General features: G+C 40.3%; 1 protein-coding gene across 6 annotated transcripts in view; it reads right to left on the reverse strand.

The window, feature by feature from the left end:
* The window catches only part of ASB3 (ankyrin repeat and SOCS box containing 3), a 94,139-nt gene that overhangs the window by 37,541 nt on the left and 38,011 nt on the right, over positions 1–18,587 (reverse strand). For 3 of the 6 annotated variants that reach the window (XR_015797612.1, XR_015797611.1, XR_015797613.1), the window contains exon 9: positions 14,235–14,708. Coding sequence is in view for 3 of the 6 variants with exons in the window: in XM_025173895.2 (XP_025029663.1) it covers positions 14,461–14,708 (248 nt within the window). In the remaining 3 variants the exon portion in view is untranslated. Of the gene's footprint in view, positions 1–13,859; positions 14,709–18,587 lie in introns of those variants that run through there. The other 3 variants (XM_025173895.2, XM_007439361.3, XM_088149273.1) reach the window with 1 other exon arrangement.

The raw sequence follows: 18,587 nt of genomic DNA on the forward strand, positions 1-18,587 counted from the left end.
TTACTAAAAACAGAGGAGAATTCTATGAAGAAAGACATCCAGTAATAATCCAGAAAGGATTGGGAACGTTCAGCAGGACTGAAGAAGAGCTGCTTGCTGGAGAAGGGACCAAAATGGGAAAGGACATTGGAATGGAATATTCCAAAAAAGGCTCAGTTGCTGGCTAGTCTGACTGGAAGTAGCACAAGGCAGCAGTTTGGTGAAGATCCCTCTTGTACTCATCAGATACTGTTTATAGAGTTATGCTTATTTATAAAGGTACTTCTGACTCATTTTTCTGCATTCAGCTGACAAGATTTAAAGACAACAGACAGCAAAATTTAGGGCAACAGAGAGATAAAACACCAAGCATACTGATTACATTTCAAAATCCATTTGAAAACCATAGCAGAACAGAAGTATTTTAACAGCCCCTTAAAAACAAATAGAACGGGACAAAGACATAGATTAGTATAATGTGCTCTACTTGAGCTACGCCTGAAGACTTGTACTCATTGCAGCGGAGCTGGCAATGATGGGCAGGCCTTGCTATGCCCATGTAACTCCACCGTTCTATGAGCTGCGCTGGTTACCAGCTGGCTTCTGGGTGCAATTCAAAGTGCTGGTATCACCTATCAAGCCCTTCATGGCAGAGGGCCTGGTCTCCAGGTGTTTCTGCCTACCTAGTCCTGCCCATCCACTCGGGCAGAGTGGATGGGCTCCAGGTCCCATCAATTAAGCAATGTCATCTACTGAGACTCAGGAAGCACACCTTCTCTGTTGTGGCATCTGTCTTCTGAAATGATATCCTCCCAGAGATCCAGATGGCTCCCACCCTGATGATGTTCAGGAAGCTATTGAAGCCCTGGCTGTTATCTGAGGCTGGGGGCAGAGTGAAGGTTGAGCTCCTGCTGAATGGCTTTTCTTGGTTACATATTGTTTTTAGGACCATTCATGATTTCTCTGGTCTTTTGTAATTTTTTACTTCTTAAATGGTTAGCTGCTCAGAGGCATTGGGAGTTGAGCAGCCTATAAATTTTATAAATAAAATAAAAAAGTAATTTCCTTGGGAAGAGAGTTCCACAATTAGAAAATGTGACAAGACACATTGTGATGGCACAAGACCACATCACAATGTGATGGCACAAGACCAAAAGTCTTGTGCCATCTTCCTCCCATCCATGGGCATCCATAGAGGGGGCAGGGGTTAAAAATTCAAGATGGCAGTTGAAATCACATGATCATAGCCCCACCCCTTTTCCACATGTATCACGCATGTATTTTGTGTAAACAAAGGACAGGGTTGTGCCATTGGTGCTGCCATCTTGACTTTTTTGATACCACACCCTGGACTCTCCTGCCCCCAACCCAGCTTTTTGGTGGAGAGGCCGAGAAATCCCTGAAGATTTCAAATTGGAGGGAGCTTCATATAAAAGGAAGTATTCTTTCCCTCAGATATTTTGTGTCTAAATCCTGCTGGGCTTTAGAAATCACACAGTTAATGCAAAATAATGCAATACAATCAGCTAAAATCAACCAGAATACAATATTCCTTAATTTTGCACTCACTGGAGTTTCTAAATACTCTTCAAGGGCAGCACCATTAATGGTGATGCCATTCCATTAATTAGAACAAGCAGAGTTTAAATCTGCTCACTCTTTACAATTGTATTAGATCTTTGATTCTCCCTATCATATCAGCAACTGTCCCTTCATACAGTGAACAGGGGAAGCTGCATCACTCATGTCAGGCTATCTGCTTTTTAATTTCATCATTGGTTGCAGCATTCCAGGAGAGGCTCTCACATCTCCCGGTACGTGATGCTTTAAGAACAAAATAGAATGATTCAATGACTGGAGATACTGGAGGCTGGACATGAGAACTTCCACCTGGAAAGCATATGCTCTATTACTGATCTTCAGTCTTTCCTTGAAAAGCAAGATAAGGACTGAGAAAGTTTTTCAAATCAGCATTAACGAAAGATAGGGGAGCTAAGAGTGTTTTGCAGATATCAGCTAAAGACTTCTAAAACAGGCTAGGAAATAGCACTCATGCATGCGCGCACGCACGCACACACTATGTTCCCTTCAAGGCAGTGTTGTCCAAACTTGGCCACTTTAAGATGAGTGGACTTCAACTCCCAGAATTCCCCAGCCAGCTGGCTGGGGAATTCTGGGAGTTGAAGTCCACTCATCTTAAAGTGGCCAAGTTTGGACAACACTGTTCTAAGGTGTGTGTGCATGTGAGTGCACATTACTCATCACATTTTTTACTATGCACACATGGTAAAAGGTTGAGCGCAGACAAAATTAAGTTACTCTCAATTAATTAATTAGGCACCATAAAATGCTGGGCATGCCAGTCACAACCCATAACAAGTCCTGCAGAAGTTCAGCACCGTGACTTAACTGCAGCAGTGAGGGTCACTTGGTGGGAGCTCCTGGAGAAAGTGCCTTTTCCCCAGGACCGCAGGCAAGTGATCCTTTCCTGTCCTTGTAGTTACAGCCGACCTGCTCTGGCTCAGGTCCAGCAAGAGACACGCTGGGCATGACCCCAGAGACCACCGCGCACGTAGGAGTGCCCCTCTTTTTCCCCCTAAAAAGGTTTGATATCTATTGAGTTTCAGGCTGCACAAGGTCCATGACCATTGTTAACTTTATAACAATTTCAATTTTTAAATTAATAATAAAGTTTAAATAAATTGAGAACACATCCAGAGAAGCAGGAAAGAATGGGGAGAAAAAAATGAAAGAGAGGGAGCTAACTAAATACTTTGTGTATAAGGCTTTTCTTCCTTCCTTTTTCTTTTATCACAATATCAAATTCAAAAACAAATGTAAATGCTTACAAAACATTGATTGCAATTAGCAGTTATCAGTGACTAATTAATTTATATTATAGTCTGTAAGTTTGTATGTGTAGAGCCAGTTTGGTGTTGTGGTTAGGGCATCAGGCTAGAAACTAGGAGACAGTGAATTCTGGTCTTGCCTTAGGCACAAAGCCAGCTGGGTGACCTTGGGCCAGTCACACTCTCTCAGCCCTAGGAAGGAGGCAATGGCAAGCCACTTCTGAAAAACCTTGCCAAAAAAACTGCAGGGACTTGTCCAGGCAGCTGCCAGGAGTCAACACTGACTTGGATGGATGGATGGATGGATGGATGGATGGATGGATGGATGGATGGAGTGTGTGTATAAAATTATTTTATATATTATGATATACATAATATATTAGAATGGGAACGCGGTGGCGCAGCGGCTTAATGACACTGAAAGTTGCTGGCCAGAAATGGTCGACACTTCAGCGGTTTGAGCCCAGCTTTCGTGCAGCAGAGTGAGCTCCTGCTTCCTCCCCAGCTCCTGTCAGCCCAACAGATCGAAAACTTACGTGAGTAGATAAATGGGGACTCTCACTCTGCTGGGAGGAAAAATGCTGGCAGCGCCTTGCAAAAGGAGTCGGGAGCAGTTGCCGGTAGCGCAGAAGCCGCGCATGCCCGAAAAAGGCACGAAGCAACGGAAACCCCGCCTTAGAACAATAAGGCACACACTTCATTACTATGGATGTAGGAACTACTATGTTTGTCATTAATTTTTAGTCCAGTTTTTGCATCTGCAAGCAAGCACACCATTCCCACATTCCTACACATTTGGTATAGTCAAAAACAAAAACAAAACCAGCAAATCCTTTCCTGACCAGCCAATCCCTTAGTAGAAATAGAGGTAAAGGCATCGCCTTCATACTCTCTTCCTTTTAGGGAGCTGTTTACTCTGTTAGCAGTTTCCTACAGATTTTACTAGCAGTTTTTTTTTTCTTCCAGAAAACTCAATACAGGTAGTCCCCAGTTTAAGAATGAGTTCCGTTCCCAAGGTCTGTCCTTAAGTCAAATTTGTATGTAAGCTGGAACAGTATTATTTTATGCTACTGTATAAGTAGTATTGTGTAATTAACTTGAATCACTGTGTATTTAACTCAAATTTTGCTACAATAGGCTCTGTTCTTAACTATGGGTCATCCTTAAACCAGCCATTCTTAACCCTAGGACTAGCTGTATAAATTCCTTCCAGTCACTAATCGCTAGTCGGTTCCATAATGCCTAGAGAAGTTTCCCCAGCTCCTTTCTCCTTTTTCATAAGTGCGCATTTTCCCCTCTTGCAACTTCAGTAAACAAAAGTAAGAGCAGTGAAACTCTTGATATCCATTGTATTCAACAGCCCATGGAGACTGAGGTTGCCAAAGAATCATGATAAAAGCAGACAAGGCCAACCAAATTTTTTAGAAGGAAAACTAGTGATAGATTGCAGTGAATATTGTGAGACAGGCAGCCAAACACACCAACAGGATATAACGTTCAAAAGCTCTGATGAGAGAGGCAAGGAGTTTGTTCTGCCAAATAAGGTGCCGGGAGAGGACTGAAGAATTGGCAAGGAAGGGCTTGGAGAACTGAAGGCCCCAAGGCATGCTTTGAAGTTCAGTGGTGAAGGACGGGTGATGCAAGGGGCGGGTCATGTTTGAGATTTGTTGGCCTTGCTCCTGAATGCAAGCAGGCTTTAGGAAAAGGGCTTTTGTTTGTCTTTTGGCTTCTCCAGATAAAACAGGACTTCCTTTATGGTGACTAGAACTGAGCTGGGACAGACCACGTGTGTCTGTCTTCAAAGGAATTGTTACTACAATGCAAAGGAATTGTTACTGTTACAGCTGGGAGGACCACTGAACCTTTTTTTTCTTCTGTCCCCAGATGATAAAGGTTGCTCTTGTACAAACCCACAGCACTTTTCTTTCCATTTAAAAAAGGAAAGGGAGTGTTTCTTTAAAATAAATAAATAAGGTACCAGAATATGTAGTTATTTGAACCCTGCTCTGCTTAGAGTCTTCAGAAGTGGAAGGGCAGATATGCCAAGTAAACAAATAGCTTGAAAATTCCATCAAATCCTGTTAAAATGTCATAAACGCTCTTGCCATTTGTTGATATCTAGTAATACTAAGATGTTCAAATCTCACTTTAGACTTAGCCCTAAGTCAAACTGGGTGACCTCCACATGGCCTGAAGGGAACTTTAAGTCAGCTTTCTTCACTGCTGACTTAAATCTGAAATTTGCCTTGTGGTCAGTGCAAGCTCTTAATCTTTCTTATTAATATTATTAATATTTCTTTCATTCAAAGAAATGAAACACAAAGGACTCATCTAGTTGGCTGGCCATGACTGTTTCAAACCATTGTAAGCACAGGCCATCTTAGCCTTGGGACATAATGGTTGTATTTGCACAGCATGTTTAACCAGGTTGAAGGCCTAGTCATTGCATTTGCACAAAGAGCAAAGCTTGACAAACTCTTAACCCTGGCTAGTGGGGTTGGGGGGAGGGGGTTAGCATGTTCTGCAAACCCAGCTTGCGTAGATGATGACTCAATGTATTGTGCAAACCCACAAAATGGATTTTAACTTAGTAACCTAGTTAAGCATACTTTTTTAAAGCAGCAGGTGCACTGGGTCAGTCATCTCAGACCAATGAAGAATGGTTCATTGCAATCTGAAATCACCCTCAAGCTACACTGATATAAGCAAGGGAAGGGAGATCAAATGGCCTTGGAGCCCCCCAGTTGTATAGAATGCAATTCACTTGTACGATTTGGAACTAATCCAAAGGAACTAAAGAGAACTAAAGGAAGAGCCCCCTTAGGAATTGCCCGTTCCAAGGCAAACAGCATTGACTATTGCAGTGTTTCTCAACCTTGGGAACTTTAAGATGGGTGGGTAACTTTAAGATGGGTAAGCAAGGCTGGCTGGGGAATTCTGGGAGTTGAAGTCCACCCATCTTAAAGTTCCCAAGGTTGAGAAACACTGGAGTACTGTATCTATTTGCTACATTTCATTTTGAATAGCAGAACCTGGTCATTATAAATATTTACATATTTATCTACTGTTACTTTGAAAGGGGGAAGGCAACCTATGGGTCCTGTGCAGCCCCCCAATCATTTATATGGGTTCCTTAGGGTCCCCATCCCAAAATTATTCTGCTGAAATTGACCAGGGCACTACTGAATTGGGTGCAATTATTTGTGCCTTTTTCAAAAACAAATAAGCAGTAAAGCAAATGCTTTACTGACTTTAATAGCTGTAGGATTCCAATTCTACTATTCCCCCAAACACAACAGAAAGCCGAAAATTCCAGTACCTTCACTTCCTATGGCATTACTGCAATGATTTCTCTGCTTTTTGGAAGCAGAACCATTTTTGAAAATGTGGCTTCTGCAGCAAAATGGTTCCCCACCTCTGTCTTAAGAGAAGCTTCTTGGATTTTTCAGTTTATAGCCAGAGTGTTTCAGTTCTGTCTTCCTAAGCTAACAGAAAACTTCAGTAATTACCGATTCATCAAATATACTTGCAGCCTGATTTCACCAGTTGTATTGGTGGACCCTAGCTTTCTTGTTATGTTAAAAGTATCAAAACGTGCAACACCTTTTGATATAGTGTCCATTTCTATAAGCATTGAGTAACTGGAACCCCTCACGGGCATACTTTTTCATTATTTAAATCAGTGTTTTTCAAACTTGGCCACTTTAAGATACGTGGACTTCAACTCCCAGAATTCCCCAGCCAGCATGCTTCTGGGGGAATTCTGGGAGTTGAAGTCCCCGCATCATAAAGTGGCCAAGTTTGAAAAACAGTGAGTTAAATGAAAGAATAGATCTTGCTTATTGTTTATTTGTCTCACACAGTTACCTTTTTGAGACTGGCTCAAAGAGTGAATGAGGCAAAGCTCAGATATGTTCATTGGCAATAATGTTAAACAGCATCCTCTGGTGGACAATCAGAGTTTGCATTTATGGTTGGTAAGGATTTCTTGAAAATTCATTTGAATTTCATTGATCTGTATAGTGCTAATACATTCATGAGTACCCTATGTATATAATTCTTAATCAAAGGAAAGGTACGACATTCCCACTCAAAACGCCTACTGCAATAAATTGAAAAGCAAATCCAAAATTATCACTACTATCCCTCCAAGTCCCAGGGTTAATGCATTTACATTCTTATCTAACAGCTATATACTGCTGTAAATTAAAAGCCAGTCAAAGTTAAGTGAAGATTTCAGGGTTATTAAAAACCGTTGAACTTAGAGGTAGACAGGTGGGGAGACCTAGCTTCTTCTGTGTGATCAGCCAGAATTTGCCCTTGTCCTTATACAAAGTTTCTTTATCTAGGGTTGCTTCCGAGGATAGCAGCCTCTCCAAACTTTGAGAACTCCAGATGTGTTCAATCACTATTCAAATTCTCCAACATGGGAGGAGAAGCTGTTTTACAATGAATTGAATCATTCACCCACCCATTCAATCCTTGCTTTATCCCACATTACTTTAACTATGGATGCATCCTTCGCTGAGAGGATAGCAACCTCCCCAAACTTTGTGCTCCCCAATTGTGCCGAATCACAATTCCCATCCTCCCTGACTGTCATCAATAGCCATGCTAGCCATCAGTGACAAGAATAGTAGTCTAATGCTGCTGGAGAGCACCAGATTGGGGAAGCATGACCTTTAGGACGGAGCCTGTTACAGTGACATCTCTGGCAACACGTCAATTCATTTACTTCATTCAAAATTATAAATTTCATTTATGATTGTGAACAAAGGCAACAACATAGCAGCTATACAGAACCTTTTTAAGCAGTTTTTTTAATGCACTGTTTTCATTTATGTAAAACTTGAAATGTTTTGAAGGGAACTGAATACATGTGACAATAATATGAAAGCACCCACAGACATTTAAAGCAGTTTCCCCTTCCTTTTATGAAAGTCGTTAGGGAACTGCACATCAGATCTCACCCAGCAGTGATGGGGCATATTCGGCCACACCCATGGCAGACTCTGGAAAGCCACCATTGTAAAATGGCCCCGAATGTAACCATGTTAGAGGCTCCAAAGTATTATGGAGGATTTAAAATAATGGCTGCCAATAACCTGCCACTGTGTCAAAGTAAGCACATGAATACGAGTGAGGAAATAAAAGAAGACCCTCCACACATCATTAAGGTCAACATTTCTGGGCTAGCAGCCACTTCATGACAGCAGGATATAGAAACTCTACACTTCTGGCTGTCATCTAGTGGTAATCCGAAATACGGTCTCTTTAGACATCAGTTTCCCAACTGCTCCGAGAAGCTCACGCTGCTGTTGATGAAAAGGATAAGGTGATTTTCTTTTCAGTGGAGCTTCATAAAATTATTTTAACCAGTCTGTACAGAATCCAAAGAGTGGCTCACGTTCTTGTCACAGCTTACTGCACAGTTAACAAACAAAAGAAAGAAAGCAAAAGCAGTCCTCCATGCTATGAGTTGCATCACACCACATTTGGAATATGCCAGGCTGGAAAAGGCTGAATTAGACTCCCCAAAACAAGACATTTTGCTGCCAGGAATGGAGTAACACATAGCACCCATGTCAAGTCAAGGTGCATAACACATGTTGGTGAAGATGATGGAACTTGCTGAGATGGCTAAATTGACTTCTTTGATCAGAGAAAAGACAGCATGTGTATTGCTGACTGGAAACCCCTTATGGAATTTTTGTGTAAAACAGAAAAAAATGAACTTATGATTTATGGTTTTAATGATTAGACACAATAGACTGTAGGAAGAAGAGAGTTATGTGGTAACCATAGAGTAAGAGGTAAATTTATAATTCTACTTATAATTGCTGTAAAGAAGATCGGAAGCTATTTCTTTTATATTTTCTCTTCCTTTTCTATTTTCTACTTTTTTCCCCTTTCTTGCACTTTTAGCTTTCTCTTTTCTTTTTCTTACTTTATTAGTTTGTATTAGTTTTTTTTCTCCTTTTAAAAAATTATATAGAGAGACGGGGAGAGATAACACATGAGATCAGCTAACAAAATTCCCACAAGCATTTTCTTCCCTTCCTTGGCAATAAAAATACAGAAATAAATCAAATCACAGATATGAGGACCCTTCGTTACACCCAAACCCAGCTGCTTGGGATGATCATGATCAAATGGTTGATTGTTTCTTTAGTGTAATGGGAATAAATGTTTAACTAAGCCCATCTTTATATGGAATCTGTAGATAACAATTAAAGGAACTTAAAGTGAGAGAAATGGCAGCTGACAACTGGCCTGAATAAGAAAGGGGAATAAAAAGGAAATAATCAGGTTTATATAAAAGAAGAGACACTAATGGTTGAAGAGTTGACTTCTGAAAAAGTAAACTGTTCTTCAGTAAATAAGCATGGAGTATTATACTTCAAATCAGAAAACATTTATATTCATATTATTTCATCATTAAATGTTTTTGTTAAATGAAGTTTTAATTGCTTATAAATTGGTCCTCTGTAAATGAGCATTTTGTTAAAAGTGTATTTATTTATCCACAAAATAACCATAGAAGAAATTATGCCACTTCTGACTATGTAAACCCAGTTTTGCCACAACGATCACCTCATTTTTTTCTTGAATCATCTTGAATTCTAGTGTGGCTCTGTATACTAGGTTTTTCTTTTGGCTGTGACTCATAGATTGTACTTTAACCTTCTCTAGATATACCCGGTAGGTTCCCATTCACTCTTTGGTTCTCATTATTGAATAGTGCCCTGATTCCTAATTTACTCCTTGCTGATATCCCAACCCCGATATTGCCTTCCAAAAAACACATGCACAGCAGTTCCATCAACTCAACATTCTAAATTTTAAGCCAGGGATAGCAAAACACAACTGGCCTATTCACATAATATATTATGCCCTCCAAATAAACCTATTACAGTATAACATGGTAGCTTGGCTCATACAATGCTGAGATTGTGGCTGAGTTCCCCCAATACCCTAAATTACACAACCGTGTTTTAGTCTAGTCTAATGTACTGGGTAAACTCAGCCATGAGGTGCCACATGGGGAATCCAAACAAATGGTTTTACACTTGCTTTGTTTCTCTCTGCTCTGTTCCTGCTAAAAATCCTCTACTTTCATAGATGGTATTTACTCTTGCACATATAAATAGTAATCAGAGAAGAAATTGGCATTATGGAATTCAGAGGCTGACATACCAACCCATTTGACTCTTAGACTTTAACCAGATATTAACCATACATGCATGCATCTGTGTATATATTCATTTTTAGTGCATTTTCTGGCCATGGACTTCTCATAATGGCTTGCCAGACAGTGGTGGGGCCTCAATTAGGAATTCTCTCCCAGGATTCAAGCAGCTACCACCTTTTCTTCTTTCAGAAAATAACTAAAGACCTGTCTAGTCCACAAGGCACTTGTAGGACAGCAATTATTCTAGGACCACGCTTTTGACTGCTGGTTATTTTGGTGAGCTGTTTTTGTTTTGTTTTAGTTTTTACACTTTCTATACCTAAACTTTATCACATTCAATTAGATGCTTTTATTTAAGACATTTTTATTGTTTTCTTGTAAAGGGCTCTAGGTTTCTTGGAAGAGCAACACAGAAATCAAAGAAAAAGAAAAATGGTAGAAGTTGAAAGAACCATTTCTGTCAATAAGTAAGGTAATGATTATTCTTGATGCATGTTTGAAAAAAATGAGTTACACATGCATAGCCCTCCTTTACATTGCCTTCCGCCACCCAAACAAACCCTCCGTACAAAACATGCAGTAACAATAAACAGCTTTTAAAGATTATAGCACCACTGTGCAAGCAATAGTGATTTTCTAGACTAATTATGTCATTAATTTCCAGTCATTTTCCAACAAACTTTCAATTATATTACCAAGTCAATAACTGCCCGCAGCTCACTGCCACCCCTCTTCTTTCCAGTAACAAAACTAGACCTGTGTTGTATTTCTTCCACTAAAGTAATCTATTAATATGGGGCGGCCTAGACATCTGAAGACCTTTATTGACTTGAAATAAATAGCTTGTGAAGTTTATTCCCTAGCCAAATGTTGAACATTCCTCAGCTGCAAGAACATAGTTTTAACTGTCTTGATATCTGGCATCTGAAGTGGATTTATTGTCAGTCAATAAGCAGCTCACCTTCTAGCATGAACTATAAAAAAAATTCACTGTGCCAGTAAATAGTTTCTCAACACACAGAAATTTACGATGTGAGGAAAGATGTAAGGTGGTATGGAAACTGTTACTTGTCCCCCTACTGATGTTCAGCATATACCCGTTATCCTTATCTTCTATTTTGGTCCCTATTTTATACCACACTCCTGGTGCCTCCAAAACTACAAGGTGCCCATTTCCAAATGGAAGGGAATAGTGGCAATAAGCAAGTCAGCAGTACACTCTTTTATTACACTGCGTGTGTCCTGTTCAGTTAAATGCCTTTGCCCATCTTCCCCCAGTGTGCTTATGATGTCTGGACTTTCTGGTCAGGACACCTACAAAGTAGTATATTCTCATCTTTCCAGCCTCAATCCAATCATGCCATATCCTGGAAGAACAGGGCATTTAGTAGTAAAACCAAAGGGCCCATTACTGCTCTGAGCCAGTACTAGGGAAGAATGAACCACTGGCTGGTCTCCCTGCCTTTTTATTGTCCACTTAGCACATCTCTATTATAAGGCATGCCAGCAACGTGAACTAAAACTGAGTCACTATTTGAATGTTCATCAACACAGTCAGAGGATTCATATGAATTTAGCCCTTCTCGATGGCATTTTTTATAAGTACATACCTGGGAATAAATCTTCTTAAACTCAAAAGAGCTTTCTTTTGGAAAGTATGAATTGGATTGCTTTACCTAAAAAACTGATCTGGATTTTCAACTTGGGAGATAATGGAATAGCGTCACCCCAGAGATATGGGTGGCCCCGACCCTACTGCCTTCTTAGAAGGCTCTGAAGACCTGGCTCTTCCCCCAGGCACAGGGGCCAGGCTGTTAGTTACTGGAGCTCCAGCGTGGATATATGACATGGGTGTCTTTTGAGATTTTTAACCCTTGACTTGTGTTTTGATTGCTGATGTTTCCTATTTTTTGGTTCACCACACAGAGCTTCACTGGACAGATATGTGACGTAATAAATTTAAGTAAAAAATAAACACAAAATAAAACCATAATGATATGCCTTGATTCTTGATCTCACATACCCCTTCATGTGTGGTGGTTGTTTTAGAGCATTCTTTAAAAATTAGTGTTCTCCAATGTGTTGGACTACAATACCTATCATCCCCAGCCAGAAAGATTGGTTTAGAGATGTATTATTCCATTTATATACCCCAGTCTTCATCCAAGAAGTTCAGAACGAACAGACAATTCTTCTTCCAGCTATTTTATCTTCCTAGCAATCCTGTGAAGTAAGCTGGGAGTTCTTCTCCCTCTCACTGAACCTCGTGGATCCACGAGGATTTGAAATAAATCTCCTCTGACACTCTGCTGCACGCCGCAACATGATGCTATACGATCAGCATAACTTGCATAAAAAATCAAGTAAGTACCATTTAGATGTGGAAAAACAGCAGTCCTCCTCCTCCTCTGTCTCCCTTTGGAGGAGTCAAACTGAAATCTATTTATCTGATTTTTAAAAGAAGAAAGTCCAGTTTCACAGCACAATATTACTGCAGTGTGGCAAATACAGAGACATTGTTCCTGTCTCTGCTTCCGCCTTCCATGCTTTCAGCCTGAATGATACATCAAATATTTATGCTCACTTCTGTTAGCACAAAACTGGCCTCGCTGCAATTTTTCCCCAGAGTAGAATTGCATTGTAAAAGGAGTTGATCTGTAAATTTAGAAATTTGGGAACTGTTTGTGATCCAAATCCAGCACTAAACAACTATGGGCTGTAAGAAGAGAAGCAAGGTAAAGTCAGGGGAAAGCATTTGAGCAGGGGCTCTGGGGGAAAAAAAACAGCTGGAAACATAATGTGCCCGTGTGTGTGTGTGCAGGTCTGTAGATCTTTTGCCAGGGAATACTGGATATATGACAGAACATTTTAAAAACCAAGATCTCTACAAAAAGGCTTGAAAAAAACCCTGAAGGGAATATCATAAGCCGGGAGCAGCATATCACTGGAATAAAACATTAATTTTTGCCATATGTATACTAGTAAATCTACAAAGCAGTGCAGCTACAAAATCCGAGTGTCAAGTAATCTTTACAAAGAAGGTCCTGCACAAGCACACAACCCTTGCACGGATACATGCATGGACAGGAGCTAGTCTCAAGCTATTTTTAGCTGAGATGGTAACATACACACAGCAGACCTATGCGCTGTTGATTTTGTTATTTGGGAAATAACTGTTGCTAACTTAATTTGGGAGAAAGATACCCTCCAGCCTTCTTCAAATTAGATCACTCTATCCACACTCTTTAGTCACAGCAACACACAAAATACTCAGCAGCATCTGCAGGAATCTGCCACTTTTCTTAAAATTCATGACCCGCAGAGAAAAGAGGCCGGGCTTGCATCACAACACGGCAACTCTGCTTTTGTCCATCTTGCCTCCCTGCAGACATCACTGAAAATACGGCGTTTTCAGGGTTCTTGACTATCATCCAGGGGCTGGAATGTCTGAAAATGAATCATAACCATCTTGTATGGGAGGGGAAGCTGTTTTACGGTGAATCAGACCATTCATCCATTTAGGCCAATACTGTCTCCTCTGACTTGCAGCAGCTCTCCAGGGTCCCAGTCAGGATCGATCCTTGTCTTTAATCAAGTTATTTTAACTATGGATGCTTCCTTCACTGAAAGGATAGCAACCTCCCCAAACTTTGTGCTCCCCAGTTGTGCTGAATCACAATTCCCTTCCTCCTTGACCATCATGCCAATGGCAATGCTGGCCATCAGTGGTAAGAATAGTAGTCCAACACTTCTGGAGGACACCAGATTGGGGAAGCATGACATTTAGGACAGAGCTACTGCAGTGGCATCTCTGGCAACATATTCATTCATGTACTTCATTCAGAAAGTTCATTTATTGTTAGTAAATTCCCATTATTATTGTGAGCAAAGGCAACAACATGATACAGTTACAGAGAAAATTCTTTTAATTTCAGAGTGATCGCTGTCATGGGTATCCACTGGAGGGCAAATGACAGCACATATATGATGACTATCACAACCAAGGGAGTGACTTAAGTATTTGTGTCAGACACCATGATACCATGAAAAGACTGCCATTTTCACAAGGTCATGTCACACAAGTTGTCATTTTGATGTCATCAAGGCTTGTTTTAGATGCAGCTGATCACTGGCACGATCGATACTTACAAGCAATTTTTATTTATTGAAATTCTAAATTTTTTGGGTGGGAACTTACAACATATGAAACTTACCTGAAAGCATCCACATTGTGTTCAAAACACTGCTGACTGGGAATAATGCAGATCCACCACAACTGAGGGACATGCTAAGGAAGCCCTTCTAGTCTCTGAAGTGAAATAATCCTACAGTGAGTGACAGAAGGGAAACGGGTACCTTTGCAGCAACCAGTAAACAGAACACAGTCCATTTTTTACAAAGGCTGAAAGCTCTAAGCACTCTGATGATCTTGCATCAGTTCTACTTTTTCCCTTCTGTACGTTCTGAATTAGAACAAGATGGCAAGGCACTTCCTTCGTAGACTTCTCCCAGCTTAAGCCAATATTCTGAAATGGAGTATGATCTTAATACATCCAAATAAAGTAAAAAGTCTTGTAGGCAAATGGGTATCGGCAACTGGCGGATGTGCTGGTCTGATCGCAAACAAACACTTGTTAGAAGTGACCGGATCTCCAGGCGGCACAGATGAGACAAGGATGGGATATGCTCTGCCACAAGAAAGAAACATGCATGTATCAGGAACAAAACAACTGAGTGTTTCATGAACCTTCAGCTTGAGTGGTCACCGCCAAAGGCCTGCAGAGGGAGGGCAGTACCTTTCCTGACCCAAGAACTACACTTGGCCTTTGAGCAGTATGCCCAAGGCTGTACACCAGAAAGCAACAGAGTCCAGAGCAAAACTGGATTGCATTTCGTTTAATTTCAATTTAAATATAGCAAATAACAAATATGCATTTAATAATGTTATCTTTCTGTCACATTAAAAATTACCACTGTTATCATTTGGTAGCAATTTTTGGTGTTTTCTGAGGGCTGCTTCTTAGTTTTCTGGGGGGCATAGCCAAGGCTTTGGGGAACTGCTGGTTGCACATCTGTAGTCTACAAAGAAAACAACATAAGGGGCCCACAAACAAAACATGCGTGGTCTTGAGCTGATGTTTTTCTTCATGAATTGAGGAACTTACTTAGCTACCCTCAGTCTCAGCCATCCTTTGGCTTGGTCTCTCTTGGGGGTACAGACAGTCTTCTGGACTGGTACCCAGTCTTCCTACTGTTTTACAATAAAAAATTGTATATTTATATTTCCTCTTTGATAATAAGAGGAAAAGGGGTTTTGTTAATTATTTACTGATTGGAAAGATCCTTGACTTTCCCCCACCTGATCTTCAAAGAAAGCTACATTCTAAGTTCTGCGTTAAAAAAAATAAGACATAAACAGTGTTTTAAAATTAAATAAAACTGAGATCAAAGGACAGCTACTGACAAAGCAGGGCAGATTTAAATCAGCACCTGAAAATAGAAGTGTAAGCAGCAGGCCTGTGTGTTGAGACAGCAACTTTTCTTATTTCCTTTCCTTTTTTTTCATTCAGGCTTTCCGATTTATTTCATTCTTTCTCTGCTTTATATATGTATGCGTGTTTGGGTGTATTTGTGTACAAGTGGGTGGATGGATGGACAGATAGATTTACATGCATAAAACTGCCAATTTCATTTCCAATGTTTTTAAATATGGAAGAAGACAGAACTAAAATTTCAGATACGATGTTGAAATATGAGTTGAAGGAAGCCAGCTGGGGAGGGGATTGATAACACGCTTCAAATACTTAAAGGGATTCACATAGGAGAAGGCTATTATCCACTGTCCTAGAGTGCAGGATATGAGAAATGGATTAACTTACAGGAAGACAGATTCCTTTTAAATGTTAAAATGAAAATTGTAACGGTAACAACATTTTGACACTGGGACCAATTACTGAAAGAGGTGGTAAGCTCTGGTTCGCTGGATGTGTTCAAGTAGAAGCTGGATAGACATCTGATACAAATACTTTAATCTAGATTCTTGCACTGACCAAGGGGTTGGGTGGCCCCAAAAGCTTCTTCCAATTCTATCATGGGGATGGAAAAATATTTGCATTTAAAGAAGTTATGTAAATTATTTACATTGGTTGGAAAGAGAAGAAAGTAGAAGTGCACTTTAGCTAACATTCTCAAATAAACAGGCTCGTGTTGAAGAACAAATTATTTCCAATAGCTCTTTGGTTACAAAGAAGACAAGGAAGGCAGGAATCTTTATGCATTGGTCAAAAATATTCTGGCCAACAAACAAGTAAATTTGGTAAAACTATGACCATTTCTTCAGCTTATACTGAAGCTGTGGCAATGCTGATTGGGAAGCTACTTTGCAGAGCCAGGAGTTACACACTCTAAAGACACAACTTGGGGAAGGCTACTTTACCAAGCTTATTCACAACTGCCATATATTCTGGTAGAAGAGCAGTAAGTTCTGTTTTCCCAATTACCCGTGAATTATGGAAGTGTCCACCCGTACTTTCTGTTGAAAGGAACACAAGAGTCACAATGCCAGGAAACATCCCTGCTGAAAAGAATGGATGCCGCTGAAAATTAGCCACTCCTTGGCAGGGGTTGCTTGTCACATGAATTTAATCCTTTTGCAACACCTAAGGAGGAGGACCAATCAGCAGCCACCATTTCACCTTTTCATTACTAAATCAGTTTTTTAAAAGTCCAGCCTTTCATGGCAGGCATCTTAGCAATATGAAATAATGTCAAAGGCAGATAGCTGGGGACTGGGGGCATGCCCCCCAAAGCACACACCAGCCAACTAGAAGAGTCTGCACAGGATGCAGAACCAGGAAACTTGGATGGTATTCACAGCAGGCTGGGGGTGAGTTGAGGATGACATAATCCATTCTTGCCCCCCCGCCCCCCAAATGGTAGGTGGCCTGTCCTTGTGCTAGGGTCCAGAGTCAGACTACCTCAGCCCTCCCGTTCCTGAATATAGAGAAAAACTTGGCTTATTTTAATTCTAGGAGCAGAATTTTTAAAAATGCAAAAGCTGTACACTAAGGTTAGGGAAACTGTTCTTTCCATCTATCCTATAACCTCAGATTTAACCTTCCTGGAATCTCCAGGAAGTGGGAAGTCCAAGAAAATTGAAGCAGAGGAATAGATGCTTCCCATAATGTGAATTCAGGAAAAATAAATGGTTTAAAAGCCTAACAGAAATTTGCATATTTTTTTTCTTTTTCTGTGTAATGAAAATTGTCTCTATTTCTCTGTACAAATTACAAAATTGTGTTTTATGTCAGCTTTGCAACATACCTCAGGGTATGCATGAAGATAAGCTGTTTATCTTTTATGAACTATAATATTAACATGGAACTCTCCAGTCTATCTGTTTAGGGCAGTAATAAGCTATTTGTATGAGACCAGTGTCATATTGTGATCTGGTGGGAGTATTATAGTTTCTTTGCAAATTTTCTTTTTTAATCAAACTGCTGTTTTCCTATAATATGAATAGCTCTGTAATTCATCTTCATTACTGAATGTCTATATTGCAGATATTTAAAGTCAAGAGGGGTTTTATATTTTATCTTTTTTTAAAAAAATAGAAGTTTGACTTTTCTAACTCTTGTGAGATTGGTCTAGCTCCAAGGAAGAGCTGAATCTTCTAGCCACATGTCTTTAAACTATAAATCCAGGGGTTACATTACAGAAATGAATCACTAGACAAGCAAAACAGGATGTGAGAGCTCTCTCTCTCTCTCATATAAAGGGTTGGGGGGAAGTATGCTAGGTTAACACAAAGCAGGAGGTGAGACCTGGGTTAAAGACCCAGGCTTCTGGGAGATGGGCTTTGATACCTCCAGCCTATCATCAGTTGGGTCTACTACACAGGTATACACCCAAACATACATATGCAAATACAAGTATGATACATGCACACTTTCACTGGGAGAGAGAAATCTCCAGAATTGGTTTAAGCTGGAGTTCACTTTACTGAAAATGTGGGGAAGCAGGACACACTGCACAGGAGTTTTGTACGGTGATCATGCGTGTATATACAGTGGGGCAAAAAAGTATTTAGTCAGCCACCAATTGTGCAAGTTCTCCCACTTAAAAAGATGAGAGAGGCCTGTAATTTTCATCATAAGTATACCTCAGCTATGAGAGACAAAATGGGGGAAAAAATCCAGAAAATCACATTGTCTGATTTTTAAAGAATTTATTTGCAAATCATGGTGGAAAATAAGTATTTGGTCAATATCAAAAGTTCATCTCAATACTTTGTTATATATCCTTTGTTGGCAATGAGAGATCAAACGTTTTCTCTAAGTCTTCACAAGGTTTTCACACACTGTTGCTGGTATTTTGGCCCATTCCTCCATGCAGATCTCCTCTAGAGCAGTGAGGTTTTGGGGCTGTCGCTGGCAACACGGACTTTCAACTCCCTCCAAAGGTTTTCCATGGGGTTGAGATCTGGAGACTGGCTAGGCCACTCCAGGACCTTGAAATGCTTCTTACGAAGCCACTCCTTTGTTGCCCGGGCGGTGTGTTTGGGATCA

Source organism: Python bivittatus, unplaced genomic scaffold (assembly GCF_059951505.1).
Source record: "Python bivittatus isolate LINGU-HERP-01145 unplaced genomic scaffold, Pbiv_v1 ctg000020_np1212, whole genome shotgun sequence".
In the NCBI taxonomy this organism is placed as follows: Eukaryota; Metazoa; Chordata; class Lepidosauria; order Squamata; family Pythonidae; genus Python; species Python bivittatus.